Source organism: Carassius auratus, chromosome 30, assembly GCF_003368295.1.
Source record: "Carassius auratus strain Wakin chromosome 30, ASM336829v1, whole genome shotgun sequence".
Classification (NCBI taxonomy): domain Eukaryota; kingdom Metazoa; phylum Chordata; class Actinopteri; order Cypriniformes; family Cyprinidae; genus Carassius; species Carassius auratus.
The window spans coordinates 21883551-21895420 of NC_039272.1; the positions used below are offsets into that span (position 1 = coordinate 21883551).

The 11870-nt window shown below is 36.9% G+C and overlaps 1 protein-coding gene across 2 annotated transcripts; it reads right to left on the bottom strand.

The window, feature by feature from the left end:
- Positions 1-7457: 7457 nt before the first annotated feature.
- Positions 7458-11603, bottom strand: LOC113049637 (myogenesis-regulating glycosidase). Of its 2 annotated transcripts, none has more exons than XM_026212151.1 (3): positions 11530-11603; positions 10071-10495; positions 7458-9974 (listed from the first exon to the last, which is right to left on the bottom strand). In XM_026212151.1, exons 2-3 carry the CDS (start codon positions 10349-10351, stop codon positions 8201-8203), a joined length of 2055 nt encoding a protein of 684 aa, XP_026067936.1. In that variant the 5' UTR covers positions 10352-10495; positions 11530-11603; the 3' UTR covers positions 7458-8200. The 2 variants fall into 2 exon arrangements, with proteins under 2 accessions (XP_026067936.1, XP_026067935.1); XM_026212150.1 differs by having other exon boundaries at positions 11386-11583.
- Between the last annotated feature and the right edge of the window lie 267 nt (positions 11604-11870).

Consider the following 11870-nt stretch of genomic DNA (forward strand, 5'->3'; position numbering starts at 1 on the left):
TGTTTATTTATTTTTTGTAATATATGCCTCGTTTTTATTCTTTATTTCAGTTTTTTCCCACCTAGTTTTCATTTAATTTGTTTCTTTCTTTTGTTTCTTTCGTAACTAATTATAACCTTGGACTCCCCCCAAAACTGATATTTCTGTCCCTGTAATTCGAATGTCATGTCTGCATTGGCACTCTAAAAAAATCCAGGAAAATAAAGAATGCAAACCAGTGGTTGTGTGGATTATTTTAGAAAGGTTTAGAGGATTTAAGTTAATCTATAAAAATTTATATATGGAGTGAAAAATACAGTAAAATGAATAAAAATGTATAAATGAGTAAAAATGAATAAAATATAGCTGGGTTAAATCAACCCCTTATGCTGGGTTAAATAAACAACCCAATTTGCTGGGTAAAATTAACCCAAGATGGGTTCTGTCCTATATTTACCCAGCCCTTGAGTTAATAACAACCCAAATTGAGTTGTTTTAACCCAGTGTTTTTTAGAGTGTGATCGGAGAAACAACAAACAACAAGTGCTACTCTACTCTGCTCAAAACTCGCGTTTAAATCATCATTGGAAATGTATTTAAATGTAAAAAACATAACAGGCTGTGAGTGTGAGTCAGAAGCACCAGACTGTCCTTGCAAAGTTTGAACTGCCTCTCTTTATAGAAACAGCCTTTGTGCCACAGATACATTATAGGCTACTTGTTCAGTAAACTTCATCCTCCATAAAATGTGCAGCACACTTCTGAATTTTAGGAGTGGACTGTTCTGGAAAAGTGTTGTGAATACAACTTAACCACTGATTTCTAGTTGTGTCCTCTTTTGAAAGACCGAACAAAGTAGTTTTGCTTTTACAACGAAACACACAGCGACTCCACGACATGGCAGCGGCAGCAACAACAGCGATAATAAAGTTACGCCTTCTTTCTGTGCGTGAACATTTGGGCAGCGTTACGCTAATCTTCTCACATTGTAAGGTAGACATTTTGGGGAGTGTTAGAAAGAGGTGTTTTAGGAGGGTGTGGTTGATGCTTAACCTTTATAAAGAATATCTCTTTGGATTTGAGACTTTAGTCTTTGCAACTTTACAGCTCTTATTTATGCAGCAAGAGCTTGTAACAATATATGTCTTTGCTATCACTTTTTATCCATTTAACACATCCTTGCTGAATAAAATGAATTAATTTCTTTAAAAAAAAAAAATCACATTTGTTTTACTGGAATAAAATATATTTTACATTTTCTTAAAATATAAAACTGTTATTTTAAATTGCAATAATATTTTCTGTATTTTTAATCAAATAAATGCAGGCTTGATGAAAGAAACTTCTTTATAAAACATAAAAAAACTTACTGATCCCAAACTTTTGAATGGCAGCGCATGTACTGTAAGTTGGAGTTCGAAACATGGTTACGGCCTTGCAATACGCTAGTGATATGCATGCTAATAAACAACTATAAGAATAATGTAATAGTTTGTCTAGTCTGTGAGTCTGCACTTATATTGGGTCTGTATTTCCGGAAAAGAGAGACATTAAAATGCTTAATGCTTTTTATTAGCAAATAAAAATGATTTTTTTCAATGTTTGGATTACACAAAATGATCTAAACAAATATACACAATATTTGTAATAGAAAACCATAGATTTAGATTTATGAGTTATCTCATGCTCTTCCTCAAACAACAAAAAACTTTATTTTCTAGAACTTTTTTTTTTTTGCTTGTATTTTGAATTCATTTGAACTTAAATTTTAAAAAAGGGGGAAGCTCCTCAGCTCCAGCATAACAGACAATCTCATATTTGTTTTAATATTAGCAACCTGTCGCAGTTCATTATTTAATTTGGGGCTCGAAATGCATCTGATAAATGTAGAATAAAAAGCCCAGAGCACCAGCACTCTATTAAATTTGTTTCATAAACCATGCTGCATTCCCACTCTTCATATGGAAACAGACAAACACCAAGAGAAGAGAGGAAAAAGAGAGACATTAGGGGTGGAGTCGGCTAGAGATAGAGATTAATGATAATTTATGTGCCGAACATCCTGTGATGACCTCAGCTTTCTGTCTTCCTCACTCTTCCTTTCAGTCATCCATCCCCCAGCCCCAATTCCAAACCTCAGTCCTATTTTCCAGTGGATTGACAGTCAATCAGACCTTATCATTTCAACTTTTTTTCAACATGGCTGCCAAGAGACAAAAACAAATAAATAAAGGAGAATGAAGCGGAAAGTGACCAGCCCTTTTGCTCTTCTCGCTGAACGCCCTGCAAACAAAAAGATGTAATGGCTGAAAATGAGAGCACACAGTGTGATGAATGATTTTCACAGGCACATCTGGCCAGGGCTGTGCGCGGCGTGTGAGCTGTGGGAAAGACCGTTCCAGCTAATCCATGCTAAGTCACGGTGGGAGTCTGGTATGGGCCACAACTGCAAACGCAGCTGCCTTAGTCAACAACTGGTTTCCTGGTTTTTCTTGAACCACACCTGACTCCATGCTAAGAGTGGTGAAGGACCCATAAAGACTGGCATGAAGATCTCTGCCAACTTCTGTTAACTGTGTGTGCTGTATGAGGGGGGCTGAAATAAAATACTGAAGGAGTATTGAGAAAGAGATATTCAGGGCCAGATTCAGTGCTAATATGTGAAAGCAAACAAAACTTTAGAACCACAGTTAGATCTAGAACCTTTTCCAATAGTGGAAAAAAATCATCACATTTTATTAGTGTAGATACATAGGGAAGTTGGTGCAACATGATCACTGCTTACATAATGAGAGGAATGGGAATATAAAACCATGAGAACACAAGGGCAAGAGTAAGACAGCCTCTAGCCTTAACCTTGCTAGAAATAGATATCACTGGAAAACATCTCTAGGGATGGTCTACCATTTTTTTTTTTTTATAAAATTGAAAATAAATTACATCAAGGGATTCCTGACAAAAGCTGGCTGAGATTCATTTTTGTGGAACAAAATTAGACCAGAGATTCACGATAGACAAGGCCTACCTGTCTAGGATTTCTACAAACAATGCCGCTTTGACCTTTGTACAGTTTTGACATGACCCAATTCAGAAGATGGCCTGGAAACAAAAGGCCAATTACAAAACATCTATCTAGGGGAAGAGTGCCATCTAGACACGACGGGACACACTACAGTATGAACCAGTCTAAACACTGCCTTCAATGTGTTTTCACTTAGGCTCCTTAATCTTTTATTTTAGTACCAATTTGGAGCATATCAACCAATTATATGCTGTCATAGTCAAAACATTACAGGTAAACCATGAAGCCTGTGGTTCTAGCTTTCAGTCTCCTCACATTTCTTTGTTTGTGGGCTTTAGCAGTATCAGTTTTTTCTTCATATTGCACATTTCTTTGTAGTTGATACTTGACAGAAAATTTTAAATCTGCATATTAGACATATATTCACAACAGCTATCTCTTTGTATCTCTTGTTGAAGTGGGGTTCAGAAACCCAGAGTCTGTGCTCACTGGAGGTCACATCATTGAGGAAGAATGCACAGCTCAACAGACCACTGTCAACAGATGAGACTGAGGGTGGGCTTTTTGGTCTGGTGGCTTTAGTGCTTCAACACTCAGAATGCTTAGACTGTGGAAAACACTGTACTCTATTATATAAGCTCTGCATTCAGTTCTGTTTAGTATGTTCAGCATACAGCAGAGGAGGTATTATCATTGACTGAAACTATTTTTTTTTAAATGATCAAAAGCTAAAATAACTCAACTAAACTGAACTAAAATTAGAAATGCAGCCTTGGCAACTGAACTAAGACTAAAATTAAAACTCAAATAAAAAATGTTAACCCTAAAAAAAGATACAAAATAAATAAATAAATAAATAATAATACAAATTACAAAACACATCAGCAAAATGTTGGAAAAATAAACTGATATTAAATAAAACCTTAAAAAAAATACAAAAACAAAAGTTAATTCAAAATATCAATAAAAACTACAATAGTATATGAATAATAGTAAATTAACACTGTCATAATAAATTAGCACTTAAAGAGACAGTTCTGTTATCAAAAATAACAATTATGCCATCAAGTAGTCATTTAAATGTTGTTTTGCACCCTATTAACATCAAACAAATTTGGAACAACATGATGGTGAGTAAATGATAAATGAAGGCCTTTATTCATCAAAACATTGTTTCTAATATAGCAAGCTAGTCTACATATGAATTTTACATATTGTGGCAAGCTATACCCCTATAACTGTCTGTACAGCAGTCTAGAATTTGTATTATTTAGTCACAAAACCTCTGTAGCCTGCACTGTACTAACTAGGCCAAGCTTGTGGGGCTACATAATTGGCACGTCTCTCTTGTGTGCAGAGGCAGAGAGAGAGAGAGGAGATGGAATCAATAACAGGATACATTTCCAGATGCTAGGGATTCAAGCAGCACATCACACCAGACGTTGTGTGCCTCAAACAAGAGAAACATCTCTTCCCTCGTGTTTCTCCCTGTGTGGTGGAGCATCGTCCACAGATCAGCACTTACAACACTGACTGTGTCTTTTCAGCATGACAGCGTTTAAAGCAACCCGAATCGCCCAATCCCATTTCTACTTGGCTTTTGCATCGTAGAAAATATAACATGGTCTTAAGATTTCATTCATTTTAAGAGAAGGAGGCCCTGGTGTAAATCTGCTCAGCTGCCCATTTATTAAAAGTGAACATGAGCAGCCTTAATCCCAATAAAGTGTCCTACAGACATGACACGTCCAGTGCCAAAACAGCGTGCTTAATTAGTGGGCAAGTTCCGGTCTGACGGGCAGGGCCGTGACCTTCCTCAGGGAATAATGAGCCAGGCAATGTTTGGGGCCTCGAGCTGTGGCATCCACACAGGAGCGAGGTGCTGATTGCTGCTTTAGACGTGCTAAACTGACAGATTCATGTGACCGGACAGTGAACCGTACACTTGGCACCAGGAAGCTGGAATATTTGCCGCCGTGTTGGGGTTGGTCAAATCTCTTGTTTTGTGTCCTTTTGTTTCCGCTTTGTGAAGCTAGATGAGATTGGTCAGCTTTCTCTTTGTTCTCCAGCAAGAGGGGAGCTTTTGAAAAGCACAGAGCAGGGGCCAAACAATCACAGACATTTTTTCAGCTTGGGCTAAGAGAAGCTGTGCTGCGTTTTAATTATGTTTTTTTATAAGAAAATGATTGTCTTGACTATGTGGAATATGTATTCGATATAGGATTATGTGTTTTGGAGGGAAATGGTCTGAAAAGAGATGGAAAGACAATTTTATAAACCATTTACAGAAAAGAGTCTAACATATTTTGGCAAGTTATGCTTTATTCACATCTGAGCAAACAAGCAAAGTGAGGCTGGCTGCATTATTTAATTGGAACTAATTAATTATTTGGAACCTTTTTTAATTTACACAAGAAAAAAATTGGAAGATACATGGGAGGACATACTTAAAATCCATGCTGCATCATACACAATGGAGAGATTGGGATTGTGCATTAAAAATAAGAACTTTTTGGTTTTTCTCTTGAATCTTCATCTACCATGTGTATTCCCACCTTCTCCTCTGTATGGACTATCTGTCATTAAAACCTTCAAACCTAAACATAAATTTAAATAGCATAAACTCAGCCAGAACATTTTTTAAACAAGACTCTGTATGACAACAAAAATGGAAAAACACAGCTGTTTTAGCTGTAAACTGCAGTAAAATTAATAAAAATGGATGGAGGATTGGCAATAACATGATAACATAATTTGGTGCGTTGATATGTAGCAGAAGTGCCATCTGCTGGTAGCTCTGTTTGATTGCACAATTGATCCTTGCCAGTTGAACGTCTCGGAAAATGTGCACTGATCCTTATCAGCTGAAAGTGTCAGTATCACTTTTAACAAGGGGGATTTCTAATCACTTAAAGACTTCTAATGAGGATATATGGTGTATAAACTGCTTGGAGAATGAAGAATGCATCGATTCAGCTCCCTCTCGCATTTATTAAAGCCAATTCTTTCCATTTCCATTTGAGCCAATTCACCTTGGCCAAAGAAGTCGATCATTTCTGGTTGAGCTCCCAAAAAAGAAGAAAAAAAAATTACATAAAAAAAAAACTATGCAGTGTTTTGACATACAATAAATAGTACATGCTTTAGGAAATAAATAGTTGGTATAAGTTTGAAAAAGTTAATATTAGAGATCTAAAATGAGAATTAGCATATTTTAAGTATTCACAATTCTGCTCTCTACCAAGAAATATGTAACTGTAAAAGAATAATAAAACAAAGATATTTAGTTGTAGAATACAATAAATAAATAAATAAAAGCACACATATATACATATTAGAGTAAAAGAGTTATGATTAAGTGTCTTAGGGTTAGCCCAACACTTCTGAAGCTCATTGATGTTATCTTTGGAAGGAGGAATACTAAGAACAGAAGGTCTTCCTGCACCTCTGAAAAAAGCTCTTGAAGGAGCTGCTTCTGTCGGGGCAGTGTCCTGGTTTAACTGTGCCAGCGCCACCTGCAGTGCTTCTATAACAACATCCTGGTCCTGGTCCATATCTACTCCTTCCCCTGATTCTTGTGCTGGGACCTGAAATCAATGCTGAACTGAGTCTGAACATATAATTTTCCTCTATCCAGAACAGGGCAGCTATAATAGCCATCAACTCTACTGTATATATTGACAGGCGATCTGTAGATCTTTTTTACACTTTCCTAATTCTGTTACAAAAACACCGAAGCCAGCCTTTCCTGTATCTACATTCTTAGAAATTATCAGTGTAAATCACAGTATATGCATTATATATTGTAATAATTCTATCTTCTATTATCCCTGTCATATTAAAGTTAACAGTCTCATGAGAACAGCTCATCACCCCACGGAAGAGAGGGGTGGGGTGAGCAGAGCTGTTTATGGCAGGGTAAAAAGGGTGTTGTTATACACATTGAGATATTTTATCCAATGTATGTTACAGACTTTTTATTAAGACCCGAAAAAATCTTATCAACTTGTGGAAAATGGGCATCCAATGACCCCTTTAAGGGAAGCTCTCAAAGCACTGTAAAGTGATTTTGATGGAACATTCAACAAAGCAATACATGTTTTAAAAAGTTAAGTTTTGGTAATGGTTTGAAGAACCTTGAAAAAACTATACTAAGGTAAAAGTACCATTACCTTCCAAAACAATGTAGTGTAGAACTGTTTTTGCAGTGGAGTAAAAGTACTGATACATCACTTAAAATGTACTCAAATAAGTACAAATTTTTTCAACTACTTACAATTACTGACAAAAACTACTTAAATACTGTAATGTGAGTATTTTTAATTTGTTACTTTATACCCCGTCTTTAGTGTATGCAAAGTGAAATTAACCCAATGACAGAATCAAAATAGAAATCTACATTACATTTTTAAATGTACTACAAAAATAATACAAAAACAAGCACAGCTTTCCAGGTCTTATAATTTTTTTTTTTTTTTATGTTCACAAGTTAACATGTGTTTGTATATTAACATATGTCTAAAGATACAATATACAGTACAAAATGTTTTATTATATGAGTTGAGGGTGGTAAAATGTCAATAATAAAAGTTAATTATGGAGCAAGAACTCTGACACATTACAAATAAGAATTCAGTGAATAAGTGAATGTTACAAAACTGTGGGAAATATTCCCTTTCAACTATTTGAATCCTTCATACATCCTTTATTGTACATTCAAGTTAGGTGGTTGCTTATTTCTATAATTATTTTATATACGCTATGGAGAACAAATGACAAAACAAGTAAACTATACTGTACATAAACAAAAACATGTTATAAATGAATAACATACAAAATAATTACATCATATTGCTTTCACTGGGTTTTATACTAACATTTTACTCTACATTTTTTTTAAGGATCAATAATGATAACAGTTCCCACCTCACAAAAAGCAAAACCACTCCTATAATTTTATCCCAGTAGAGACATGTTTTTGCTCTGCACATTCCAACATTTGGGCCTTTTTTGACAATTCAAGAGGTCTTCATCGAGATAGGTGGGTAGCCTATTTTCTGAGGAGCCTATTTCTTGAGACTTATGCAATATCAACCTCCGCATAAACCTTGCTGTTGTACAAACAATTAATGGTATGGCCAGAACAGTATTGAACAGTCGGTTTTAGGGTTTTGTTTGGGCTCATTTATCTACTTAAAACTATCCTGACCACACAAAGTAAGCAACTTCATCCAAGTCCACTGGATAATCAGTAAGGTATACGGGTCCTTTATCGAAATACTCTCCCTTGTAACTTCTCCACCTGCCCGCAGGAAGGTATATATCTCTTTCCTGCTTGCCCGGTTCAAGAACAGGTGCCACCAAGAGGTCATCTCCTATGAGGAACTGAGAGTCAATTTTGTAAGCTGCCTCATCAGCTGTTGCAATCCACCAAAGAGGGCGAATGATGGGATCCCCAGTGTACAGCACTTCCCCAGCAAGCTCCAGAACCCGAGGGGCTACAAGAGACTCGTGGAGAGCGGTGAACTTCTTGGCGATATTCACAACCTCATCATCATAGCGCCATGGTGGAATTGAGAACTGCATGGCTGGCATGAAAGCTGAGAGCTCTAGCCAACGGATGTACAGCTCACGATCTGGAAGGCCAGTGAGGTTTGAGTATGTATTTCCACCTATTATGTCTGGCAGAATAAACTGGTAGCCAAGAATACTTACAGTAAGTACAGTTGGGATTATAGATTTGAGGCCTAGGGTGTATCCCCATAGTGACTCACGGTCAATTATTCTGAAGAAGCAGGAGATGTTTTGAGATTGATAACCTGACCGCAGCTCTGCACGGTCGTTGAATGGTATTGCCATCTCAGTGTAGCGGCGGGTAAAGGTACTGGGATCCTCCAGAGGAACAAAGGTACTGAACTCCTGGGGTAAGTAGCTTCTCTCTCCTGCATCAAACTTGAAAGATGCCACTCCATACTTGTTCTTGAGGGTACGAAGATTCAAGGCATACCAGTCCCGAGCTTCTGGATTTGTAAAATCCAAAATGCCAGCGATACCATTCCACCAACGCACCAATGCAGGAAGCTGGCTGCCGGGCACTCGTACAAACAGTCCTCGTTCTATTCCAACACCAAAATCGACAGAATTATAGTTGACAAATGGATGGGTCCACAAGGTTACCTGGAATCCATCTTCCCTTAATTTTTGAAACATTGCTGAGGCGTTGGGGAACTTGATGGGATCCAACTCAAACTCTCCATAGCCACTAGTATATCTGTAATACAGCTCCAGGTGGCTGCAGTTGAAGCCATTTTTTTTCATATCAGATGCATATTTCAATGTTTGTTCTTGGTTCAATTCTTCTAGAGCTCTTGTGGACCAGACTGGTTGTCTGAAAACGGATTCTGAAGGAACCTTATTGGGCTTGTTGAAATATCGACGTACCATGTACTTGTGAATAGAGGTGACATCTAGCCCCACACATACACGATAACTCAGAGTCACATGATGGGGATTATCAGGGTTTGGCCTATAAGGGCTGTCATTATATCGAGCTTGGAACCACAGAGTTCTGTTTGTTTCATCCCAGCCGAGATGAAAAGGAACAGAATCATTAATTTTTATGGCCGTAGCATTTGAAGAAAGCCAGTAGCGCTCCAAAATGCCACCAAATGCCTGATGATTTGAATGAATATCTCCTGTAATGAAAGGTTTGGGAGCCTGATGTCCTTTTAATACTATTGGCCAATGCTGCAACCAAGTCTCTGCACCACCATACCAGTGTGATCCACTGCAGGACATGGCATGCTCCACTAACCGATGCTCTTCCAGCTCGTCCCAGCGCACACGATAGCACTCAACTGTGTCTTTAGGCTTAACCGTTTCTATAAAGAAATTAATATTTCCAGCCGTGGATTTGTCACATCTGAGAATCTGTCCCTCTTTTGAACATGAGTCCAGATCAAGGGTTCCAGACCTAAAATGCACAATTGAAAACAATTTGACTTCTAATAATAATGAATAGTGTAAATATGATATTTAAACAAAATACAAGTGTATTTAAACAAAATACCTGAATTCCATTTTGAAAATGACAACCCCAGTTTGGCTTCGGATGACGAAACCGTCTTTGTTAAGATCTAAGCATTCAGATGTCAAAAGGTTGGCTTTGCGAAGAGAAGCGGAGTAGTAGCACCATGCTACAATTGCTGCAAGAACCAGTAAAACTCCGAGCAAGCTTGCTATTATCACCGGTCGGCTTTGTCTACCAATTCTCTTCTTCTTAGGTGGTGAATAAGGGCTCATGGCACCAACTCCAAAATCTCCAACAGTTGCTGATACAATCTGGTACATCTTTACAATACTCTTATGCACACAGCCTTCTGTAAAATGTTTCTAACTTATGAGCAGAAAGCAGACTGTTTTAGGTGTTCTGCACATGGGCTGCACATGGTGGAAGTAGCAGCTGGCCAGGACGACTTGATAATTTTGCCATGCCTAGACATATTGAAACAATATGTAAAAATATGCAAAACTTTTTTGTGATATGACTCCCAAGATAAAACAGCACCCAGTATTTATTCTTAAAGGGTTAGTTAGCCTTAAAATTCTGAGAAATGAATGTCAGTGGTAATGAAAATATAGTTACCAACATGCTTCAAATGATCTTTTTTTTGTGTTCTGCCAAGGGAAAATTTGTGATAAACTGAATGGGGAAAATCTACAATTCTAAACATCAGAAGAGTTCAGATCCTGTTTGAGGTTTTCTTCTAAAATTAGCATTTTTCTCAGGATCCTTTGTTTATTTTCAGTTATTTCACTTTAAGGTCAATGAAAAGAACCTATTCATTGCCATTAAAGCGAAATTACCGAACCTACACATAGGAGCCTGAGAAAAAAGCCACTTTTAGAAGAAATGTTTGCATCTAAACTCTTCATCTGTGACTGTGAGACACAAAAGCTGATTCAAGCTATCGCTGCAGCTGAACAGTCCTCTAGGCATGTATTGAACATGGAGTTTCCAATACAGTGTTGTGATGTTCTGTAACAAGCACACTCTATTGATTTTATGAACATTTGTGACAGAATAAATGCATTTGCTATCATTTTAACAAGTTGTCATTACTATTATAAGGTTGTGTTATTGTGAAAACTACTAGTTTTAGTAGTTATAGTTTAGCATTTAAACAGATTCATCCTCAGCACCAATCACCGTCAGAGAAACAAATGTCACTTAAGCGCTCTCTGACACATTACCTGACAGAATAAAAGTCACACTGCTACTTGATAACTGGTTGTCAAGGTGTTCACTTCAGAAAGCACAAAGATGATTCATTTCTATTTTATGTTACGATACCTCATGCAATAAACTTTCTCCAGTTACTTACATTTTGTGTCCGGTTAAGATCATTCAGAAAGAAACAAAACAAAATTACGTTAATGTTTCACTTTCAATCGGTCACTATTTGTGTACTGCTCGCCAGCTATACTTTTCAGGGAAAGCCCAAAGTGTTTTAATAAAACAAACTTACTCTGATATTGACATTACGACTGCACATCGGTCAAAATGCTCTTGAATGAACATGAAACCAGAAGCAAGTTAGACCAGTTTGTCTGCATCATGGGTAATGTAGTATTTCAAGAGGAGGCGTAGCCATTTTATTTGATGAGAACATAAAACTGTACGGAAAGCAAACTGGTTGCCTAGTATTTTCTATAATTTCGAAAAAGGTTTCAACCAAGTTTTGTATGTTTCATAACACAATTATTCCACTAGATGGCAGTAATTTATAAGACAAAATATATCTTTTTATTTTATATAAATTTTTCTTAGGGTAAAAAAATTATAATAATTAAAATTAAAAAATTAAAA

Coding starts and splice junctions, on each gene's coding strand:
- LOC113049637 (XM_026212151.1), bottom strand. CDS start 10,351: ATGTACCAGATTGTATCAGCAACTGTTGGAGATTTTGGAGTTGGTGCC. Junction 9,975..10,070: donor ATTTTCAAAATGGAATTCAG/GTATTTTGTTTA, acceptor TGTGCATTTTAG/GTCTGGAACCCTTGATCTGG.